At 40.2% G+C, this 25565-nt stretch overlaps 1 protein-coding gene across 1 annotated transcript; it reads right to left on the bottom strand.

Annotated features, from left to right (window-relative positions):
- Nucleotides 1–385: 385 nt before the first annotated feature.
- On the bottom strand, nt 386–20730 carry ITGB1 (integrin subunit beta 1). Its single transcript, XM_054390212.1, is given in 16 exon segments — nt 386–585; nt 6981–7147; nt 7799–8031; nt 10024–10246; nt 11687–11925; nt 12653–12864; nt 12999–13139; nt 13710–13799; nt 14778–14873; nt 15804–15959; nt 17235–17473; nt 17789–17959; nt 18952–19174; nt 20197–20282; nt 20600–20682; nt 20684–20730. Coding segments are annotated over 16 exon segments (2472 nt in total). The 3' UTR covers nt 386–519.
- Nucleotides 20731–25565: the final 4835 nt, after the last annotated feature.

Below are 25565 nucleotides of genomic sequence, written 5' to 3'. Positions count from 1 at the left end.
AACTTACCCAACTTACCATACACTTAGCAAGTAGAAGACCAGTTAACCACCAGCTCCATGCTACATGGGTTTAATTAAATCTGCAAACTCAAGCCCTGATTTCCCTGTAAAGCTAAAAAAGTTTAATACTAAATGGCTAGGCAGAGCCCTCATGCTGATTGCTTTAACCCTTTGCCTCCCAGCTGTGCCACAGCAGTATCACGCCCTGCAGGAGACCTGGATTCACAGCACAGGAGTGGAAAAGGTCAAAAAGGCACCATGTGACCTTTTGCTGACAAGGCTACACAGTCTCAAGTTTGTTTTTGTCAGACCTCTGGCACTGATTCAATTGCAATAAAAAATAAAAAAAAAATTAAAAAAAAAAAATTACATATGGTACATTTTCAAAACCTGCACAGGAAAACAAACCTATATGTAATGAATTAGTAAAATCACTGCAGTTTGCCCCTAAATCTATCTTACTGTGACTACAAAAATTGCTATGCTGCATACAGTGTTGTGAAGTTATACAAGGAGTGTTCATTTTCCCTCATATTTAGGATTGACCACGGTTGTCACTGCACTCTTGTAAATAGGATTTTCACCCTAGAAAAAGAACAACAACAACAAAAAATTCTATTAACATTTAAAGAGCTGAGGAAAGCACTGTCTGTGAGAAGTGTAACAATTAACCTAAGGAATTAGCTTATGGAAGGACACACTCAGGTTTTGTTTGTACACACAAACAGCTGAAGGCAAACTAGTTGTCCTTCTAGCAACTTGAACAAAGGCATGCTCAGCTAAGAAAGCAGAGGGTTAGGGCACAATCCTGTTCAGTTTGCACCACAGATTTCCTTCAGGGTGGCCGTACCTTCTGTGGTGCTCATCTCAGGGCTGAGACATCAGCTCAGGGGTCTGCAGCCAAAGAGATTTAAGAGAGGAACAGGCCCCTGTTAACAAGATTGCTTGAAACCATGGCTGGCCACAGGCCACCTGCTGCTGCAACAAACATTTACATAGCTTCTCTTCTCTCAGAACTGAATTCTAGGAACCAAGGGGGAAGGCCTGTAGGATTCTGATAAAACACATCCAGTACTTGTCGTTCTCATTTTGTTCCTGAAGGTCCTCTCAACCCCCACAGGCACAAAATGCACAGTTAGAACTAAGAAACTTCTGTACAGGTGCAAATGCTGCAATTAAAACGTGATTTCTACTGATAGGACAAAAGCCTCCAGAACAACAACTGCTTGCATCTCTCTTGCTGAATTTTCAAAACCTTCAAATGAAGCATTCCCCCCCCATGCCCAGGTTTCCTTTTTTATCTCAGTAAATTTTACTCCATTTATGGTGTCCTTGCATACCTAAGATGAACAATTTGAACTCAGGATCAATAGATCTATCTCATCAGGAGAAAAGGCTCCTGTGCAGACGACAGCCTGAGAGCAGTTCTGGCCAGAACCAGATCTGGCCTTGAGCAGCAGTAAGGGAATCTCTCTCCCCGACTCTCAGATGGCCTATACCACCATATTAATTCAATGTGACTCTATTAAATTACACAGCATTCAAAATATTTCAGGTTAAAGCACATTTCCTACAGTCAGTTCAAGGAAATGCTCCCACCAGACACAAACACTAAGTGTGTCTGCTCTTTCAGACCAGAAAATCAACTGGGAACACCACAGGATGTCCCAAAAGGTGATCAGGAGAGCAAGAAACCAATTTGGTGTGACATTTTCAGATCACAGGTCCTGGAAAGTTTGTTGCCTTCTATTTGCAAGACCTGGTATGGGGCAAGTAACTGGTCTACCCCGATACCAGCTGCTAAGGTAGACCATTTAGCTGGCATTCTGCCTATCTGCCATGGTTTCTTTTACAGGAAATGGGTGTTTCTCCTTGAAGCCAGCTTCTCTACATGCAAAGAGCAATGAGGCACATCCAACCCCACCTAGACCTGACAGACTTCAACCCAGTCTCTCAAGTCCAGCCAGAACCTGGATTGCTGGACAACAGGAGTCAAGATTGTCTGTTGACTCAGCTGTTGAGATGAATGAATGTCACCTGTCCTGAGCTGGAGGGGAAACTAGGTGTCCAGTGCTGGCTATGCTTCAAACACACACACACATCAAAGGCTCCTTCTATCAGTGCCCAGCCAAACTGTCTGGATTAATAGTGTATCAACTACTGGTTTCAAAAGGGATGAGGAGTTAAGATTTTAGAATTTTATCTCAATCATGGAAATAGTGTTTGTGCCTAATTAGTCTAGGCAAAATCTACCCTCCCTCTCAGTATTTTTAATAGAAACCTTTGCAAGAGTTTAAGAGGTAAATGAAACTGTAAAAATATCTAGGGATGAGGGGTTTAATCTGTAACTGGAGTATCTCATTATGCTTCAAAGTTCTTGGCAATACAGATTGATTGTTTCCTTCACAAGCTTTTATCTTAAAACTGTAACTCAGTGAAGTCTGTGATGCAGAGAAAGTCTGTGAGCTTAACAGGCTCCATCATCTGGAGGCCAGAAGATAGTGCACAGCTTTCAGGCATTAGGTACTTGTTTCACTGGGCTTTTAACCTTCAACATTTGACACAACGGATCACCCCCAGCACATACAGGGAGGGAAATGTTTACATTTGCTTGTTTGTAAAAGCCAGACCACTTCTGTCAGATAGTGTAGGAATTGGTCTAAAGGTTAGGACTAAGGCCTGGAAAGTCACAGGCTGCTGCTCATGCAATGAGTTCAAACTTAGAATCAGGTTTAAAATGCAATCTGCACAATCAAATTGTCCATTTTTTTATTAAAATGTTCGAAGAGAAGGCAGAATTGGAAATTTACATGCTCTTTATGTAGCATTAGCCCTATTTACACAGAAACTCAAACACTGTGCTGTCTTCCCTTGTACTTGCATTTTATGTTCTCAAGAACTGCCAGAAGCACTGGGTGGGATTTAGGTCATTGAATAAGGCACTTAACTTGGTGGCTCCCCATGGCAGTTGAGTGTCTTAGTTGCAATTGCAAACAATGGAGATTTAGTCACCACAGCTTAACCCAACCTTATTTTTGATCAGCCAAACAGCTCTTGGGGCTCTTCTGCCTGAACCACAGCACAGGCACCCAATGGATTTGCAACTCCTTTCCTGCTCTCTTCTGTTAGGCACTAACAGCCCTGGGCATCTCCAGCCACAGTCAAGCTTATCATTAAAACTAACATAGTAGTAGTAAATAAATGTCCAGTAGTCCAACATGGCCTTCAGTTCACTTAGGGCCCCTCACAGATGGCACATGGCAACTTTCAGAGATTAGCAGCATTCCAGGTTTTTAACTGGCCACTAAACCATGATATTCCAAGCTTGCTGCTTTAGACAACTGCTGCTGGTTTTCGAGAAGCAAGTTTTCTTTATGCCACTTTCAGCATGCAAAGTTAGAGCAAACACATTTGCCATATGCTCTTGTCAACAAAAACACCACACACACTTGAACCCAAATGAAAAAAAAAAAAAAAAAAAATCAACCAGTTAATTCTATGCAAGCCTGAGTGAGATACATTAAAGTAAAAACGTAGGTATTTTTAAAAAGCACCTTCAGCAGAGCGTCAAGAGCTCTGTTCTTGCAACAGCCTTCACTTGCAACTAGACTGGGCTTTCAGAGGGTAACAGTTCAGTCTGGGTTGCATAAAGATGAGCTTATCATGTTGTCTGATTCTCACTCCATTTTTCTCTACAGAGAAGCTACCTTTTTAGTGGGTTTAAGTCCCGAGTCACTGCAAGAAACTGCACTGTAAATATTTAAACTCATCCACATACATCGTTCAAGAGCTGGTTCTTACCATTTTCAGCTCTAATTTTATAATAATATGAACCAAATCACCTGTCAACACAGAAATGTGGCACTTGCATCTGAGGATGAAGCAAAGGCCAAGGTTAAGGGCAGCACAGATGACAGAGGGCATCATCTACCGTGGCTGAAGGACTAGAGGCAAGCAGCTGCCTGCTGTTCAGTGGATCTTCCTGTGGATCACCTAATCTGTCAATACTGATCTCCTCCTTTTTGCTGGCCACTAAAGCTGAACCCACCTCTCCCTCTCCCCAGAATTCTGCTATTTCTATGAATACCAAAATTGATGAAGTCATGGTTAAAAAACCTCCACTCCTTCACACTTTTCGTGAAACAAAAAGGCAAAAGTCAACCTCTCTATTTACACATAAGAAAAATCTTTCTGCCACAGGGACATTTTGAGGAGAAATGGCAGCACTAAGAAGATTTGATCCTGAGAAGTCGTAGGGCAAAGAATGAGAACACAGAAGTTACACACAGTATGATTTGTTAAATGCTTGCCCTGCATGCAACAAAGTGCACAGCTAAGTTATCAGCAGAAGAGAAGGAAACAGACTTAACGAGAAGGATTAAATGGAATGTTAGAAAGGAAGAACAACTCTATTTCATCCCCAGAGTAATAGATTCTAAGAAAAATGGAAAGGAGGTGAATGTGGTCGGTGTAGCAAGCAAAAGGAACATTTTTACAATCAATTTTGGACACACTGGGAAGTGAATTTGCAAAGAGAAAAGGAAAGTGTATTTCATCAAGGGCTCAGAATGCTAGGCAAAGTACTTGGAGTTGTTGCCACAGTGAGGACAGACAAGACCTTAAATACTGTTAATTCTTGTTTTCTTCCCTCATTTTTCCTTTACAAAAATCTTTTGAGTACAACACTGCAAAAAGGGAAATCTCAGACAATAAAATTAGAGGTACAGATCTTTCCCTTCCACTGGCTCCTGAAAAAAGCCTTTGGATATTTACAGGGATGTGCTGCCTTCCCAGCTTCTTCATTGCTCTGATCTATTTCCATCTCTCAACATCGTTGACACTTATTCCTCATCTCATCCTCCCTTTCTTATTCTTTTCTCAGCTCCGACTCCTTCCTTGTGATCCCCAAAACACCAAAAGCATTCAAGAAAGCGCAGCTTCAAAGTCTACAGAAGATACCTGTCCATTGCTTCTGATTGTCTGACTTGCTCTTCTGGATACTGGTGTTTCTCCTTGTGTGTTGGGTGTGAAATCAGTATTTCCAAACAGAGATGAAGTCTTTGGGTAGAATTTAGGAGGGACTAAGAAACTGGGGGGAAACACATCTAGAGAGCACAAGAACATTTCCTCCTCTCACATTAATATTTATTTTTGTTTGAACAACCTCAAGTTGGCTGGGCTACAAGGACTCTAATATTGCCAAGTTTCAGTAGAAGTATAGATGGAAAAATTAGATGTATAATTAAGTATGCAATCAATAGAGTGTGTGCATTTTGCACAGGCTAGATCTGTATTAGGTTAATAAGCCAAAGCAGTGAAAAATCCAAGGAGAATCTGTAAGGCTACTCTGAATGTTCCCAGACTTATTCTAATAAAAACAGTGATATTTATAGGCTGGGATTTATCTTAGGACTATCTAAACTAACTCTGCAAAAATAACAAATTGAAGCAAACTGGCTGCTGATTTGAGGAAACAGAAAACAAACCCTCCCCTAAGTGCTGTCTCTCTCCACAATCCAAAGAGCTTCTTCCATCCTAACAGCTGTTCTATTGCACATCCACACATTTACCCACCCTCCCTTCCCCTCTCCCCCCCGCCCCAAAAGTAAAATCACTCATAGAATAGTTTAAAGCAGTACTGGTGGTTAGTAAGGAATCAATCTTTCTCTCAAAACAAGTTAACACTCTTCAAGCCACACTCTTCACAACCCCAGAAACAAAGCAGCAGTAAATAAAACAGAGCAAGACTCAAACCGTAAGATTGACTGTGACACACAGTTGAGTTTGAAGTGACATGCAGAAGGGAAAAAAAGAAAAGGAAGAAAATGAAAGAAGATACAAACTGAGGCTTAGAGACCAGCTTTACGTCCATAGTTTGGATTCTTGAAATTGTTAATAGGGCTCTTGTATATTGGATTTTCTTGCTGAAGTGAAAGAAATGGTCAGTGTCGAATAATTCAACAGGAGGAAAGTAACATTCTCAGCTATCACCAAACAAATCATCAGCATGCTTTATATATAGAACAGGGTTAGTCATTTTTTTTCCCCTCAGCATAGAATGACTTAATTTTCTTAGATAAACCCAAAAGATTTCCTAGGAGGTTTCTTTATTCTCTTATCAAGCATGCATGGGTTTTGCCTCTACAGGACTGTAGTGAAGAGGGTTTTGATTAGCAGATTCCTACAATGTCCAGGGGCAGTGACCCCACAGCCTGTGCAAGCCTATGGACCACAGGCTTATTTTTGTTGCACACTTCTGTTGACAAGGGGCTGGGAAGTTTTCAACAAACCAGTACCAGTTCCACCTTTGTGCCCTGTTATTAGAATCGCCCAACAAAACCTGTCTGAGTATTTGCAAGACCTCTTTTCATCAGTGTAAAATTTTCTGCTTAACTTTATACAAAAGTGACTCTCACCTTCTAATAAACACTTTGATAACATGGTACAAAGTGTGAGAGAACTTCAAAGCTGAACTATTCTGTCATCATCACCTTTTCAGCTGAACTAAAATTTGAGAGAGAAATTGCCACTTGCTTTTCTCGCCCAAAAAACGCTTCTCAAAAAGTTGGGGATTGTGTGTCTTTTTAATAAATTATTATAATTTAAAAAAAAAAAATTATTATTATCATTTTTAGAGTAGTTTTCTAAATAATGTTATTATTGTTTGTTTGTTTAATTTAGTTTTGGGTTTTTTTTCATGTCTTGTTTGTTGGTTTTGAGGTTTTCATTGGGGTTTTGTGGTTGTTGTTGTCTGGGTTTTTTTCCTAGTGGTTAACAAATAACATGTTTTAAAGTCAGCTAAAAATAAGGATCTTTCAGTCCCTCCACAGGCCAAACCAAGGATCTTTCAAGTCCCTCCACAGGCCAAAAGGCAGGAATACAATCTGAAAGATTTAAGCTAAGTGAACAACAGCAAACAAAATCTTCTGTTCTTCCACAACCGCTGTAGTTTTTATACAGATAAAAGCCTTTTGACTTACCGTATCCCACTTGGCATTCATCTTCTCCTTTTCAAATTTAGCAAATTCTCTTCTGTCATGAATGATCATTAGCAGTTTCCAAATCAATAATAAAGCAAGTCCAATAAGAACAATTCCAGCAACCACACCAGCTACAATGGGAATGATGTCAGGGCCGCTGGGGCACTCTAGGGAGCAAAGGGAGGTACAAAATGGTAAAGGTAATGATGCATGGCCAGAGGCTTTCAAAATCTGAGTTTGGACTGAAGCCACTATTTTGAATTATCAGAGATAGGCCAGTACTATTTTCTTTTCAAATAATGGAATTTTGGGAATTTGTACATCCTGTAACATTCCAGCCTATTTTTATCCTTCCAGTTTGCACTTCATCTTGGAATGGTAGGGGTTGGAAGGAACCTCCAGAGATTATCTAGTCTAGCCACCCTGCCAAAGTAGGATCACCCAGGGTAGGTCACACAGAGAACACATCCAGGTGGGTTTTGAAAGCCTCAAAGGAGGAGGAGACTCCATAAGCATTCTGGGCAATCCACCTGAATGCGTTACACTGCAGCCTGCCCAAGACGATCCTGCTCTGACAGGAGGGTTGGACTGGATGTTCTCTGGAGGTTCCCTCTAACTTCTAACACTCTGGGAAAAAACTACATCTAGAGAGATGTAGGCTGTTCTATAGCCACTCAAGTTCCAACACCCACAACTCTCACTCAGGGCATAGCTACCTATTTCTGAACACATCTAGCTCACACACATCAGCGAGCAGTACACAACGACTACATGAATTAACCACAAAGATGAAGGGAGGGCAGGCAACATGGTCGTACCTGGTGTCTCTACCACATGGACATTGGCTTCACCATTTGAGTTGACAGAATAGGTGAAGTAGAACCAGCAGTCATCCACATCCTTCTCTTTGCAGTGAGACAGTGGGTCAGGCTGGCCGGGCTGTGGCAGCTTGTCGCGGTTTTCTACCCGTGTCATGTTGAAGTACATACACTCCTGAGAACAGATTTCCTTCTTTTCTCCCTTATCAAAAGCTCTGCACTGAACACAGTCCCTGGGGAAGTACAAATCAGAAGCAAAGCTTTTTAATATGGTTGGAAAAGATTTCTAGCATTAAATCTAAAACAAAAGAGAAAACGTGTGTGTGGAAACAACAAGAAAATTAACCCTTTTGTCATAAAGACCAGGGGGATAAAAAAGGCCAGGGGGGGAAAAAAAAGGCCAGGGGGGGAAAAAAAAGGCCAGGGGGGGGAAAAAAAAGGCCAGGGGGGGAAAAAAAAGGCCAGGGGAAAAAAAAAAAAAAAAAAAAAAAAAAAAAAAAAAAAAAAAAAAAAAAGGCCTGACATGACTTTTTACCAGCCAGAACATGTGTACCTTGTGATTGACAAAAGCCTTCTTTAATAAATTCCTCTTTCTCTGGATGACCTATAAGCTTCAAGGAGAGAAAAACAAACCACTACCTACATCTGTAAAAAGAACTAAGGCTAAAACTTTTTCAACACCTGCTCCTGGAAAATGAATATGGTCAGAGAGGAGAATGTAGGAACAGAATAAATTATTTACAGTGAAACAGTATTTGAGACATAGGTTAAAAAGAACAAACAGACAAGTTTTACAGTAGGATCTCACTCTGAATAACTCAGGGAAAAAAAAAAAATCAGACTGAGAAGGATTTTTATACTAAAAATACTGTGCTGAGAGAAAACCTTAAAGTCAAGCTGCACAAAGCCAGGAAACAGCCCAGCCACTAATCATAAACCTATTTCAAAGCTTCCATGTAGAAAATACTTGGTTTCTAAAAACTCAGATTTCCAAAGGAAGGGGATGCAAATGTCACTGACCCACACAGATCTGTGTTTAATTCTTGACTGTGAGGATAGTCTTGACTTTTTCAACAGTATTTTGGAATACAAATTTTAAGTAAAAAGCTTAGCTGGCAGTGAAACTGTTCTGGAAGTGGCACAGTATATGCATGCTCTTGTGATGGTCATTTCAGAAGGTTAAGATGAGGAGACTTTGCAGCCTGTCACATCCTCGACCTCTGCACCCTGCAGCTTGCAAGACGTTGGCTGTCAGTCATGATGTGCGGATTAGGGAATACCTGTAACCTGCCCAAGTCGATCTGGATGGTTTGGGAGTAGCCCTGAAGAAAAAGACTTAGGGGTGTTGGTTGCTGACAAGCTGGCCCTGCGCTCATGCAGCCCAGAAGGCAAACTGTATCCTAAGATGCGTCAAGGAGTGTGGTCAGCAGGGCAAGAGAAGAGATTCTGCCCCTTTACTCTGCTCTGGTGAGGCGCCCTCTCAAATACTGCATCCAGTTCAGGTGTCCCCATCACAAGAAGGGCACAGAGCTGTTGGAGCCAGTCCAGAGGAGGGCGACAAAGATGATCCTCTGCTATGAGGATTGGCTGAGGGAGCTGGGGATGTTCAGCACGGAGAAGACAAGACACCAGGGGAACCTTATAGCTACCTTTCAACACCTGAAGGGATCCTACAGGAAGGCTGCAGAGGGACTTTTCCTAAGGGTGTCTAGCAATAGGACAAGGAAGAATGGTTTGAGGGAGAGTAGGTTTAGACTGGAGCTTAGGAAGAAGTTCTTCAGTATGGGGGTGGTGAAACTCTAGAACCAGCCGCCCAGGGAGGCTGTGGATGTCTCCTCCCTGGAGATGTTCAAGGCCAGGTTGGATGAGACCTTGAGCAGCTGAGTCTAGTTGAGAGGTGTCCCTGCCCATGGCAGGGAGGTTGGAGTAGATCTCTAAGGTCCCTTTCCAACCTAAGCCATTCTATGACTCTATGGAACACTGCTAAGCCTAGGAAATGGCAGGGAGAGAATTAGCCTACCTGAAGGCAAAGTACTGTATTAATGGTGTTTTGTAATTATTGATTTTTGCCCAACATTTTTTACTGCCTAAAGGAATGAGATGATGTCCCCACATTTTGGGGCAGAGTAAAGACAGTATCAAAAGCCCTGTTCTAAAAATTCTGTGTGTAAGAGTATCAAACTCAAATGTGTAAGAAGCTAGGACTTGTTTTTTCAGGTACTTACTTATGCTCTGCACAGACACCAAGGCAAGTCTGACACATTTCACACGTGGGGCCCTGGAACTTGGGATCTGTACAATTGCAGGTGCCACATTCACAGGTTCCTCTCCCGTTGCAAATCTGCCCATTGGATGCCATGCACGGAGTGGTATCCAAAGAACAATCGCAGGCACTGCCAGTGAAGTTGGGGAAACACTCACACACTCTGCACTTGCAGATACCATTTCCTGTGCATTGGAGAAGTATTTCAGAGAAATAAAGTCCAACGTTATCCAGAACACTTGGGACAGTAAAAAATACACATTCACCATCTTGGAACAGATACAGAGAAAAGAAGACCCTGACAGAGAGGCAAGGAAGACACTAATGAATTAAGAGCTACAAAATGATTGCTAAGCTCCTTGTAAAACTACTTACAGGTGTTTCTCCCTTTCCCCCCATTCTCCTACATAAACAAAATAACAAAACTAGGGAAAGCTGATCAGGAAGAGTACAATGTGCTGGTCACATCTCCTGGGTGGAGAGCATTGCAGCAGTGCTTCACTGCAGCTTTTCATGTACATAAATGCACTGATCTCCTGCCCTCACATCCATCTCATACAGATTTACAAAGCAGGATCTAAAAAGATGAGAGATGCACTAACTTAGACTTCATAACACTGAAAGATGAAACACCTTTGGCTCCCTAAAACACCACCACTCAGGTGCTGTTGTTCTGACCTCACCCATCCCAGTTTTATGTTCCTTCCATTCCTACAGAGGAAACAAGCTACCTGGTATGTCCACAACAGTGACTTGGGTAAAATGGAAAGATCTTTGGCTACACCTCTTCTTCTCTGCTGATTATTAAGTGTTTAAGTAAAACATATCTGTCACCATGTATTTTGGACCATGACCACTGCTCCCATCCTTTGTGGAGCTGGTGAGCACTGGTGTATTCAGAGCAGATGAGGCATTCTCAAAAATCAGTTAAAGCTTAGTGGTTTCACTGTTTATTCTTCTATCACAGTCAAAATTGAGGTAGCAGTTACACTCCTACCAGGAGTGCAAAGCAGCCTAGGGAATACATGCAGCAATACATACAATAATTTAGAAAGTGGCTGCTAAAGGATTTTCTAAATTGCTTTTGATTTCAGGAATTAAGTGCTGTCATAGTCCTGTTTTGTTTCAAGCACTTAAAAAGTGTTTTTCTGCATCTTGCACACTCTAATCTTCACTTACCTCTCAGTCTCAAGATAGCATCTCACTGGTATCTTGCCAAGCACCAAGTCAAGCACTCACCAGTATAAGTAAACTGAGGTCATTATCTCTTCTTATTGACACAGTGGTTACACTGAGCCAGTATAACATTAGAATCTCAGGACAGTTGTCTCAGCATTCTTACTATAATACCTGAGGGTAATTCTGGAATACACAGCAGAAGTCAAGGTCACTTTACATCCCTCTTGGAGCTGTGATTCGAGGAATGTGGAACGTTCATGATCAGAGTGACTTCTTTTTATTAATAGAACAGTGTTTTCAAACACTAAACCTGTGGAGATTCTCATCTGTCATCAAGTAACAATGATCTTTAAGGAAAGTATCACTACTGTCTACAAGGTGGAGTTGATAGAATAGTACATTGCTGGTGAGCTTTGCCTGCAGAGAACTCTGAAGCAGTTTCTCACCTCCACAGATCAAACCATTTGATCGATCACAGTTGAAGTTATCACATTCACAGTATTTGCCAGAATAGACTTCATTGGTGTTTTCTCTCTTCTTGCATACACATTGTCCACAAATGCACTCTCCATTGTTACTGCATATTTCTGTGCTGTTCTCTCTCCTGCAGTAAGCATCCATATCCTCACTATTTACTTCATCTGTACTACATTCGCATAGTCTTCCAATACGACCTTCGTTACATCTGCAAGGCAAAAACACAACAGAAAACGTAAACGTCGTTGGAAGTCATACAACAAAGAGAGCTGCAAAAATAGCACAAAGGAGTAAAAGTGACTATTATCTCAAAGGATATTCTGAGGCAAACTTCAAGTGAGATGTCCAGCTGAGATCTAGGCAGCCGTTCTTGAAATCACTGGAGCAAATTGGACTAAGCTGCCCCTATGCTGATTGTTTGTTCCAAGTCAGAAATCATCTCTCACTGAACTGCCACAAACCCACTATTAATCCCTCTCTCATCTAACTGAGCAGCCCTCATATTACAAGGAGGTCAGTATCAATACCTGCAAAAACATCACACAGCAATCCTGTTCCTTTTGTCCCGTAAATGCATAGCTTTGTCATTCTACATGGACCTCCAAGTAAAACAGAAAAAGCAGTCAGATCTATTTATATCCTTTAAAGTACTGACTCAAGGCCAGATCTGAGTTCTGACTTGGGACAAAAACTGCTAATCTAATGGCCAACCCTGTCAGCTCCAGCACAGAGATTGTTTGCAGAGATAAGGAAGTATGTCAAAATATCCTGTAACAGTAATAGGTCTGTAACAGTAATTCTTGTCCTTTCAATAAACAAAACAAAATGCAAACCAAAGCAAACAAAGAGTAAAACTAATTAACCCCTAATTAAGGACAAGAGATCTTGCTCCTATTTCTCTTTTGCAAAAAGAGCCAAAATGCCTATTTATTTACCTGCATGCACCACATTCAAATGTTCCATTTCCTTCGTGGCAGATAGGACTGTTAGGTTCTCCTTCACCTTGACACTGACATTCACAAATGAACTGGAGATTAATTTCCACTTCTTCAGTGAATCCCAGGGGTTTAATTCTAATTGTTGTTGTTGTTTCATTTTGTCCTTTCTGTGGACATTCATTAGCTGTTACATTAATCTCAAATTTAACCTGCAAAGAAAAATAAATGGAGTGTCAAATTACTAAAAGGAGTTTTAGCTGTACTGTTAAAAAAAAACCCAAACTAAGTGCTGGACACTTAAAAGGAATTTTAGATGTTAGTAGCAGCATATATTTTAAGTTACCTCATCTCCAATTGAAATGTTAGAACATTTCCTCCCATCTTCTTGTGTGTCATTCACTCCATTCTTGCAGAAGGATTTATAACTGATTGTGACTCCTTTTGGGAGCTTAGTGTTTTCCAGGATAACCTCTGAAGAAAGGGACTAAAACAGTAGTTATTAGCTAACTTCAAATGGAGTTGAATAAGCATTTTGCTGAAGAAAAGACATCGTACAACTATGCACAGTCTGAGCCCCAGTCCCATGGGCATACTGGGATTATCTGAATTCCAACATGCCAAGAAACACCACCAGCTCAAGGCTGCCCAGAGTCATGCTGTGGTGACCTCTTCTCATGACTGAACCCTGTTATAGAAGTTCAGGGCAGATTTCCACAGATGTTGGAGCCACTTGCTTGGCCCATTTAGTCTGAAGGAGAAATGGGCCTTATGTACACAACACAGCTATGAAGGACACAGTTTGGGGCCAAACCCAGGAGGTCCCTGAGGTTGACATAAACACTTACTTTGAGGTCAAGAGGTTGCTAAATGGCCCTTTTCACTTCCACAGGGAAGGAGGGCAAGAACCAAAGATGGCAAAAACCCAGTGTACTTCTATTTATACTTCAGCACACTAACTTCCTAAACTAAATCCCACCTGGTAGTACCTGTCTGAAAATCTCATTAATTCAGAAGCAAGAAAAATGAACCCAGTTCAAATTAAATCTGAACTTACATTGTATGCATCAATGATCAGCTGAATCACATTGCTGGAGTTTGAAGACAATGTTCCCACTGCTGATTTTGGTATCAGATTTTTCAATTCCTGTCAATATTTACAAAGATAGAAGGATAAATTAGTTCATACTGACAGAGTGTAATTTGTACTATAAACACCTATAGGGTGATATAATGCTTTAGTGAATTAACTAGTCAAGATCAAATAATTCAAAACAACAAGGTTACAGTTGTCAGTGTTGTCAGTGATCACCATGATTTTTAAGGTTATATATAGCACTACCAATGCAAACAAATATCCGATCCAGCCTTTTCTTTTCCCTTGCATTTTCATGTCAAATTTGTTAACAGAATACTAAGACCTTCTCTTGGACAAGATGACCATAGACAATCTATTTTCAAAATCTTAAAGAACCACAATTCTGGAGCATTAAAGCTAAGCAGATAAAAAAATTACTTCCAACAAAAAAGAAAAAACAATTTAGTTTAAAAAACCCTAAACACTGCCCCCCCAATAATAATAAAACCCAAACCCCAAAAAACAAGCAAAGAAACCCTCCCAAAAAATGACAACAAAACCCCAAACCAACCAATCAAAAAAGCAACCACCACCAGCAAAACAAACAATACCCCACAAACAAACAAACAAAAAAAACCCATAAAACCATAACCCCAAACCAAAAGTACCTTGTTAAAACAAGTAAAAAAATATGTATCCTCTACACAGTCATTTCCTATTCATCCATCCAGCAGTTTAGTTAGTTTTAAACATCATGAATATAAATACACCATAAAAGACAAAATATACTCTTCTTTAAGTATGCCCTCCTGCCTATAAAATGCAGAGGAGCAAGGAGGAGCAGCACTTTCTCCCTAGAAATTCCACAGAGCATTGACTTCAACCAAATTAATAACGCAAACTTGAATAGCAAAATATTGCATCCATGATCACTTCCAAAATTATTTTAATTTCAAATGAAGTAACTGTAATGATTTCAGAGCAAATCTGACTTGGTCTGGGTGCTCAAGGCAAAAAAAAATAGAGGGCAGAAATCCATCTATTTACCTTATAAACGGCCTGAAACTCTTCAGTAACAGCAAAGATTGTCTGAATGTTGTTCTCGCTAAGCTTCTGTACCAGATGAGCAATAGAAGGATAATCCTATAAAAATCAAGCATAAAATGCAGTTGAAATTTGAAAGACATTGATAGAAAATAATCAGAAATACTTTCACATCACGAATACAAATCACTTTTAGAATAACAAACCTTCTAACCAGTCAGTTCTAAAGCAAAACAAACTGTTTTCTCTGAAAACAAACAGGCATTGAGAAGATTCCAATCTATGCCCCAAAAAGATTGGTGTTTTTCATAGTAATGTTATATTCCCTGCCATTTAATATCTCCAGCTTCAATCTTTCATCTCAATGTTCTCAGAAAATTACGTTCAGTAGTTTTCCATATGACTTAGCTCAGTGAAAAGCTCTATCTCATAAAGAAAAGATTAAATAAAACTGAACTAAGTTTAGGTTTTTATTGATCAATATTCACTTTAGGAATATATGAATGCATCAGCTGTGTAAAATTTATTGTCTTCCCCATCCAGTAAATACCAATATTTACCTATCAACAAACCATGAAGGCAATGTAGTTAAGCATGCTTTTACTACAAACTTTGTAGTGTAGTATTTCAGGCAGTCTTAAAAAGCCTGGCCAAGATGCTCTCTATAGTATTTTTTTTTACAGCAGTAAACTACTTCTGAACACAAAGACTAGCAGGATGATAAAATACTTGGACAGAGCCACCACAGTGTGCCAGTGAACATGTAAGATTATTCATTATTAAGAAGCTTAAAATCCAGCAACTCATAGTTGTGAAAGTTGCCATTTCTTGACATTTTCCAGTTAAAACCAGATTAAGTTTTGCACATTTACTTTAGTTAAGTCCAAGTCACTTGATCTAATACGGAGGTAAATGAGTAAAGTTCATAAGAGGTAGCAGTCTGAAACTATACCAGATGACCTAATGAGGTTTACTGACTTTAGGCATCACAAAACATGAATTTCCTTAGAAGATGATGTAAAGACTTACATAATAGTGGCTCATTGTGTACATATTATTTTCTAGATGGCACTTCCCATCATTTGGTAAGACAATTCCACCAAGTTTCCCATCTCCTGCAAAGTGAAATCCAGCATCCGTGGAGAACACCAACAGTCTTGTAACATTTCTCCAGCCAATTTGTTCCTTGGGAAACAAACAAATGGATTCCTGGTGTTTTGCACACATTTATTTTATAGCACTGTCAACCAAACAACACTTGAGACAAATGCATGAAAAAGTAGACAGACAGATGTTCTAGTCCCCTAATCATCTTTGTAGCCCTTTTCTGTACCCTCTCAAGCAGCTGCCTGTCCCTCTTGAACTGGGGAGCCCAGAAATATGTACTTTGGTCTGTTCACTTCTCACTAAAGCACCTAAAGAGTGACAGGGAAATTGGGCACCATCAACCCAGCTCTTTGATACCACTACCTATGTCATGACCTCACAGCCCAAGCTGAGAGGACAACTTCAGTGTGCAGAGCAGTGCTGCAATCTTGAACTAGAGGATCACAGCTTGCCTGGCTCTGAAGAACCACTGGGCTTTGCCAAGTTAGTTCAGATGTGTACCATGCATAGTGCTTGTCTGAGGCGTGCACTTCTTCACTGTCCCATGAGTTTCAGCTCCGCGGCCTAAGTCTGTAACCTGCCCTTTCCTAATTTTTTTTAGTCCTGTTGAAGAGTTGAAGCCCTAGGTAACTAGAGGAGGTAGCCCTAGGTAACTAGAAGACCATATAGAAATCTCACATAAATACCAGTTACCAGCCAAAATAAACAATACAAAACCCTAGAAGGCTTATGATTAACACTTTTAAAATAAGGCTCCATAAAAGCCCTGACTCTTGATCAACAGAAAAAAATAACATGGTAACAAAGCAATAAACAGGCACACCACTCTGAGAGCTGTTGTACAGGTGCAGAGAAAGGTCTGCCAGACTACAGAAAAATCAAAGCAGAATGAGATCCAGATGAGAGCTTCAAAACTAAACAAAAATCAGGTTTACATCTTTTCTGCCCAAAAAGCAAGCTACAATTCACCAAACTATTCAGAAACAACAACTACATGAAGCATGTAAGGCTTTGACATAACTTGAGGGTAATGCTTACTCAGGGTTTCATACACTTTGGAGCAGATTTGACTCTTCTTGTACAGCAAACTTTAGAAACTTTGTCTTTGGAATGCATCTATCTGCTGTGAACGTGACCTCTAATTGGCACTTCCACATTTGCTGGTTTCATTCACTCACCAGAGATCTCTACAAAAGACAAATGCATGTATCCATGCAGTCTGCCCAGTCTATCTTGTTTTGCTAGCATGAGGTGACATCTTGAAACATGGTTTATGGCCACCATAAACCACTGAGGCTGTATGCAAACAATTTCACCTAATACAGAATCAAAGAAAACTAATGACACACTTACCCCACAAACTGCAACTTGCATTATTGCATCAAATCCACCTTCAGGAGAATCTAAATTCCCAGAAATGTGCTGTTTACCTACAAGTTCATTGAATTTATTTCCTTCACTAGTAAGGCTGAGCACATTTTTATAGCTAAATGGACTTGTACAGTTCTGGTCACCTGTACAAGGATTCCTGAGTTTGGCTGGTGTTGTACTTATATATGGCATCACAGTTTTCTCCACAAAAGAGCCAAAGCCTAAGACAGAACAATAAAAACCCTGTGAGTTGAAGAATGGAAGTCTCTTATTTATGTTATGACACAACAGAATGCAAATGCATTATAGCTGAACTGACATCAGGAAGAACTCTCACACTTGGTTACATTCTACTTTCTCCATCAGATCCATGATCTCTTACGTTCCTCAACAGGCTCTATGCATTAAAATAACTACCATAATACTGTGAATCTTACAAGAATTACTGTTCATATGAAACCATGTGATGACCATCAGGAAGGAAACTTCATTTTATTTATTTATCTTTCTTTTTAGAATAGGCAAATCTTTCTTACCAATTCGAAAGTCTGAAGTTATCTTTTCCATTTCTAACATCAGAGCTGTTCCAAGACTTTTCACATTCTCTAAATCATCTTTCATAGAATAGGAGAGGTCCATAAGATAATAAAGGTCAATGGGATAGTCTTCAGCTCTCTTAAATTTTAATGAAAATGTCTGAGGTTCACCTGTTTCAGAGATTAAACAACAAATAGAAACCATTAAAACCTCCTCAAGTTTGCTTGCAAGAAAAATGACTCTTTAAGGAAAGGCTTTGAACTATTGCTGAGGTATTTATTTTTTTTCCCCTGTTAGCTGAAATGCTTAAAATCAAATAATGATGAAAAAAATTCAAGTATTTGTTTCACATGTCCAACTTCCTATTTCCAAGTTATTTTATCTCCCCACAGAAAATACTAGCCTGCCAAAACCCAAGCCGCTCTTAGTTGCCACAGTTTCACATCCTCATACTGGCAATAATTTTAACAAGGTTCCTGTAAGACCTAACAGCACAAAGTTTCAGCATGTATTTGCATACATGACTCCAAATTTCATAGAATCATAGAAGGGTCTAGTCTAGTCTAACCCCACTGCAGTCAGCAGGGATATCTTCCACTAGGTCAGGTTGCTCAGAACCTTGGTGAGCCTCACCTCGAATACCCCTTTGGGCAACCTGTTGCAGTGTTCCACCACCCTCTTGCTAAAGAACTTGTTCCTAACATCCAATCTAAATCTCCTCTTCTCTAATTTCAAACCATTGCCCCTTGTCCTATCATTACAGGCCTCTTTAAACAGTCCCTCTGCAGCTTTCTTGTAAGCCCCCTTCAGGTACTGGAAGGCTGCTATCAGGTCTCCCTGGAGTCTTCTCTTCTCCAGGTTGAACCCCAACTCCCTCAGCCTGTCCTTGTAGGAGAGGTATTCCAGCCCCCCAATCAATTCATGTTGTAACGCTGTATCTATTTCCTCCAAAGGTCTACTGGGAACAAGAGATAACATCCAACCTTTCACAAAAAAATCAAAAGCATTTGGAGTATCTAAACTGCTGGGGGTGACCAGAATGGCTCAGGTTAGCTGAACAATAGTGGTTTCTGTTACAAAGTGGTTACACGTTCAAACCAAAAAATGCAGATGTGGTGGTGATAGAAAAACCATCTGAAAATTAGAATGAAACTGGCCTTACCGACTCTTAGTTTCAGTACTAATTTTTGTGGCTGGATCTGTGTAATGTCCTGTGGATCCAGCTTCTCTGCTGCACCTATCTTACGATTTGTTACTTCTCTGTCTTCGAGCACCTGTTTGCTCCCCCTGGGATTTTCAATCTCTTCCACAGGGCAGCCTTTGCTCTTTAGTGCTGCCAAGTCATCGCATCGGGCAGACGTTGGTTCTCCTTCTTGCAAAAAGTCCTAGAAAACACAGGCAAAAGAGAGTCAAGTTTAGAGCTGTCTACAATTTGTTGTACTCTACCCACAATAACATCTTTTACACCACCACCATTAAAAAAAATTAAAAAGAAAAAGTTCAGAAATAAAACACAGCCCTTAAATTATACTAAATACGTCAGTGACTACTATTTAGTACAGGAGCTTCCATCTACTTATACTGGGACTGGAACACCTCTGCTATGAGGACAAGCTGAGGGAGGTGGGGTTGTTCAGCCTAGAGAAGAGAAGACTCAGGGGAACCTCAGAGCTGCCTTCCAGCTCTAAGGCTGAAGAGGGACTTTTCATAGACACTAGCAACAGGACAAGGGGGAATGGTTTGAAGCTGAGGGAGAATATGTTTAGACTGGATCATAGGAAGAAGTTCTTTGGTACAAGGGTGGTGAGACTCAGGAATAGGCTGCCCAGGGAGGTTGTGGATGCCTCCTCCATGGGGATGCTCAAGGCCAGGTTGGATGACACCTTGAGTAGCCAAGTCTACTGAAGAAGTGCCCCTGCCCAATACCCTTCAGGTATTGGAAAGCAGCTCTACAGTCCCCCCAGAGCCTTCTCCAAGCTGAATGACCCCAGCTCCCTCAGCCTGTCCTCATAGCAGAAGTGCTCCAGCCCTTTGATCATCCTTGTGGACCTCCTCTGGACTTGCTCCAACAGTTCAAGTCTAGAACCTTTTACTCTGATGTCATTGGAAGAATATAATGAATGATACTGAGACAGACTCCATACTGGAATGATTTTAAGTAACTATAAGACAGCCTGTAAAGGTCTGTATACACTTCAGATTTGGAAAATAAGTAAATATATTGTAAAAAGCATGTATACTCCAATCAGAAAAATGATAGTATCTGAGTTTTTGAGTACAAATAAGAATCAAATTGAAGAGTTACAGGAAACAATAAAACTAGACATTTCTATACATTTAAACTATTTACTAAAACTTGAAAACAAGGGAAAAATACAAACCATAACAAGAACTTTGTTACACTTACTGGTTTTTTACACCAACCACAGTTTGGCCCTGCTTGTATACATTCACCACAGTGTTTTGCGTTAGCTTTTATACAGTCACTTCCACCTAGCAAAGAACAAAAATCAGTCACCTCAGTTATAAAAGGGTGCTAAAAGCAGCAGGATTCTAGTTTGTTTCATTCTACCTTTGTAAACTAACAGGTTACAAACAGGTTATTAACATAAGACATGACTGATGTATTTCCATTAGCACTCACAGGACCACAGGATGTTAGGGGTCGGAAGGGACCTCAGGAGATCAAGTCCAACCCCCCTGCCAGAGCAACTCCTTCAACAATAATATATTTATCTACATAAATCACTGCTAAATCTATGTAGTTTTAAAGCAATGTTAAACAACCGCAATGAAATCAAGTGACTTACCTTGCTGAGCAAATCCATTCCATATCAAGCAACAGAGGATGCCAGCCCATGTGAGCAATTTTACATTAATCTGAAATACAAAACCAGGAGACAAAATTTATTGTAACAAGTAGGCAGGAAAAAAGTTGCATAGAACTGCAGACATTTAACACAGGAGACAAGGAACAGGGAGAAGATGCAGATCATATTATTTTAGTTGTACCAGATGGGCATTTTTGCTCCAGGACAACCATGTTTGTGGGCTACATTGTGTTTAGAAGACATCAAAAAGGGTAGCTTTGCAAATTATTTTGAAATAATTTTATGACAGCTATGAGAAATCTGGAAACATTCAGTCACGGGGGAAAGAATCTAAATTGAGCTATTAACGTATTAGCAGTAGGACTAGAAGGAATGGTTTTAAAATGAGGGAGAGTGGGTTTAGACTCAAGATTAGCAAGAAGTTCTTCAGTATGAGGGTGGAGACACTCTGGACAGCCTATTCCAGGGAGGCTGTGGATGTCTCCTCCGTGGGAATGTTCAAGGCCAGGTTGAATGAGGCCCTGAGCAACCAAGTTTAGTTGAGAGGTGTCTCTGCCCATTGCAGGGAGAGGTTGGAGTAGATGATCTCTGAGGTCCCTTCCAATCTAAGCCATTCTATGATTAACATCTTATTAAAAACGTTTATACCCTGAATGCTGTCAGAGAGAGACTTCTAAATAAAGGTACCACAGAAATGGAAGATGAAAATGGATCTTCTCTATTCAAGTCTCTGTTCTAACATAGGCCTCAAGGCCCTTCCCAAAATGCATTCCTTGGAATCTTCAGTGGGCATTTTACAGCCTAAATTTGCAATTTATACTTCAAACTAGAAATGCCCTCTCACAATATGTAATGAAGCATCTTTGATAATAAACTCAGACCCTTTTTTAATTCGCTAGACAACAATGGGTATCATCCTTACTAGCAAAAAACCCTACCACCCTTTGTTCAGTGCTATAAATCTTAATGAAAGCCTGGCAGAAAAAAATAAATCCATACAAACCACATCGTGTATATGCTTTATGAGACAAGATTTGAATGCTTAAACCACAGTTTAGGGTTACCGCCTTGTTATTTTTCCTAATTAGTGTTGAGGCTTCACTTAGTACTCCAGAGCTAGGAGTATATTCCAAAACCAGGGTTCAAACAGATCACTGTTTTCTAGATTTTTCTCCTACTCTTAATAGCAGGTCAGGGTCAGTTGAGTCAGCCAGGGTCAGCTGTCACGTCTTTGAAATTTTGGTACTACTTTACATTTAATTTCTCTTTTATTCATGATAAGAGTTCTGAGAATTTGGACCATGGCTGCCAATTTCCTTGGTCATCTTAAAATGTTATTGTTAATTAAAGTCTTTCTAGTCATCCTGAAAACATCAATATCCTTAATACCTTTTAGTTCTAAAAAATATCTTGCAATACAGCCAAGGAAAAGTGAATTTGGCTGAGTCTTCTAAAATGAACCTGTCATTTTCCAGAGATGTGCCATTATTCATACAAATTAGCAGCAAAGTGAGCAAAGCTTAAATTAGCCCAGCAGTTGAGCTTTGGTTTTCCCACACTGATTGAGAGTCATTCATAATTGTTATTTTGCACATCTGGCCAGACCTACATGAGAAAGGATGGCTGCTCTAAAATCTCGTGGAGCATGTTTTAAACAGAAGTCAGCCCTTTGTTAACAACTTGTATCCAACAACAGTATGAGATGGTTCATATTTTTCTGATGGATCATTTTGGCTCACTCTTCCCTTCAGGTGATGCTGTAGCCAGAGGATGGGGGGAGCTTAGACTACAATTAGGAGAACTTGCTATGGAATGACTTTGCTAGATGTTATGCAAATAAGCATAAGAAATTACTGGTTAAAAAAAAAAACACAAAGAAACCATTGCACAGTGAATTATACCTTACTTTTTGAACATTACTTATTGAACATACCTGAGTCCAACTTTACCTGCAGAGTTTATCAGCCCTTCATTCACAAAAACTCTTTCATGAACACTCTTTAACTCCCCTCTTGTAAGCAGTCATCTAAAACAAATCTGTGTAACCACAAACCTAGTTTAGAGAGAAACTGTGGCCTATCAATAGGAGTAGGCAGAAGACAGACAAAGGGACTGAATTAAGGTGAGAGAGAGTTACATGGTGTAGGAACACACTGGTTGGAAAGTCTGACCAGGCTGCTTATCTTCTAGGCTCCTTCTTTTCTACTTCTATGGCCTCTGTTTTGAAAACCTTACTTCCCTCAAATGAAAGAACATTTTGTTACTGAAGAAGTAGTTTTGCTTTAAGTAAAGCCTGGAATGGAGTGTGCTTTTCAGTAAGAAGAAAACCAAGCTGCTGGCATCAGTTTAGTACTGTGCTTTCTGTTAGCCAAACAGAGAAAATTATAAACAGTTCACCTTTTTAGGGCAGGCCAGCAGCAGATGCACAGCAAGCCCATGCAGACAGTATAAATAAGCCAGCAGAGATGTGACACAGTGCTAAAACTATGACTAAGACCATTTGAAAGAGAAATGTTCCTGTGGAAATGCATCTGCATGATGAATGTAGTTCTGGGCATCGACTCCCTGTAAAGCTAACACGGAAAATGTCCTCTTCCATATATGGCTAAGCCAATGCCTCTCCTCAAGCAAGCTGCCTGCCCTCCAACACACACACACACACACACGCCAGCTTGCTTCCTCTACCTCCACTGCTTAATTGCATTTCCATCTGCTGAGTTTTGGAAAAGCCCAACTGAAGATTTTCTAAGTTGGATTCAGTGTAGATTGTTCTATAACGCAAGCAAAGCGCTGCACACCCTCAGCCTCCAAACCTCCTCCCAGCCACTGCAGCGGCACTGCTGCACTGCCAAATACATCCTCCTGCAGGTCACTGGTTAGTACTGAGGGTTGCCCTGGCTGCAGTTTTCTGTCAGTGAGAAAAAAAAAAAAAAAAAAAAAACAACAAACCCAAATAATGCCTAACTACACTAGGCAGCCAAAGGAAGCCTTCAGAAATCCTTAGTGGAGCTGTAACTAAACTCCATGTCAGTGTTCAACCACGGATGACGGGACCAGAAAAGAACCCATTGTTAGAAGAAATAAATGACATTTTTCTGTGCAACATTTACATATTTTCTATTATACTTGTTCTCCCCTTTTTAATTAAATCATTGAAAAATATTCCAGAATCCTTTAAAAACTGTGGGTTTTTTCCTTATAAAAGGTAAGCTTGCCAAGAACTGAAATCTTTTCAGGAACTATATCATCAGTTGGATCCTTATTAAAAGGCCATGAATGGTGTCCTGTTGAAAAACTGCTTTTAAAATGATTTCTGCACATTTGCGAACTGTACTCTATTTTTGTTAAATGTTTTAGAAAGAAAAACATAGCTATAACTTTGAATGTCTGGACTGGTTGCTTTTTCCAAGTTGTTTGTTTTTTTTCTGTCTCTTCAAATGGTAATGCTTGAAGAAATTTTTTTTCCTTATAAACCTAGCATTGATAAAAACATCTGAAGCTTCTAATTTGAAATTACTTCATTAAGTGACAACAGGAAAAATGAAGGATTAATTCCCCACAGCAAGACTACATTTGAATTTGCAGATCAAGTGGTTAGCACCTTTATATTCTGTTAATGATCAGGATATTTTAGTTTACTATGTCACAGCACTAAAGCCTTTTGCAGCTTTTTTAATCCATTAGACTAGCAATAGCATTTATGCAGAAAATTAACTGGGCAAATGGGATCTAGGAAAAAGAGTGAGACTCACAGAGGATTCAATCCCATTGAAATTAAGTATCAATGGCTGTGCCATTCTCCTCTCACCTCTTCTCACTTCAGCATTCACCCCGCCTGACCAGGCCGGAGTTTTTATCAACATTAAGGCAGTGTTAACAAGAAGCCATTAGGCCACTGCAGAACTGTTCCACTCTTTTGAGCTGCTCTTCATCCCACCCAGTAGTCCAGGACCTACCAAGCCAATGCCAAGCAAACAAAACCACTAAAAGGCACTTGCTCCTGCTGGGAACTGAAGTGTGCCTTGCTGCAAAGCTTTCTATTGAAACACATAAGCATGCTTCAGACCACAGAGGAAACATTAAAGCTTACAGTAAGAGTTGTGCAGATGCCACCTTTCTGAGGCAGTAACCAGATAGACTCATTCACATTCCCACACTTCACTCTAATTACACTTACAAACCTAGAAACTAATTAGCAACTCACACTTTTGGACTAGTGTTCATGCTTCCCAGACTCACAGCTCTTTGCATCAGCTGCGTTTTCATGAGCTTAATGATTGAATCAAAAGTGCTCATGAAATTGATCTCTCCTAGAGCTGAGATTATGTTTACAGCCACTTTGATCCAGTCTAAGGATGGAAAAACCACTTAAAAGAGCTGCCTCACCTTCCTTGTTGATTATTCACCCTTATTAATCAGCCTCCTGATTGATTATGCTTCCTGTTTTTCTTTCTGACCAGTGCTAGCATTAGTGTGGCCACCAAGGAATGCTGCAGCCAGGGAAAGATCTGGGTGAAACACCATTTCAACAAAGAAAGTGGCTGGTTACAGCCATTTGGGTGCAAAATTCTTGTCCTGGCTTGGTGGAAGTGGTGAAATGAGGTTGGAGAAGAGTACTAGGGAAAAGGAAAGGATACTGCTTCTCAGCCAGTCTGTGGCTGTGTGCTGGACTGCAGTGGTCATATAGTCAGCCCCCACTCCCAGTCATCAAGGCTGTGGTATAAAAAGAGCAGGAAGAGGCATGTTTCTAAAATAAGCAGAATTAAATAGTCTCTGGAGACAACCATTTCAGGACTTAACAGCTACCCTGCTAAAAAAGTTCCTTTCTCCCTCAGTCCAAGTTTTAGCTGAGGACCACACTTTTCAGCATGAGTTTTATGGACTGGCAAGAAGAACGCCATTCACATTTCTGGGGAAAAAAAACCCAGGAAAAATAAAAGAGGGA

This window comes from Indicator indicator, chromosome 20 (assembly GCF_027791375.1).
Source record: "Indicator indicator isolate 239-I01 chromosome 20, UM_Iind_1.1, whole genome shotgun sequence".
NCBI lineage: Eukaryota > Metazoa > Chordata > Aves > Piciformes > Indicatoridae > Indicator > Indicator indicator.
This window is presented reverse-complemented; position numbering and strand designations above follow the sequence as displayed.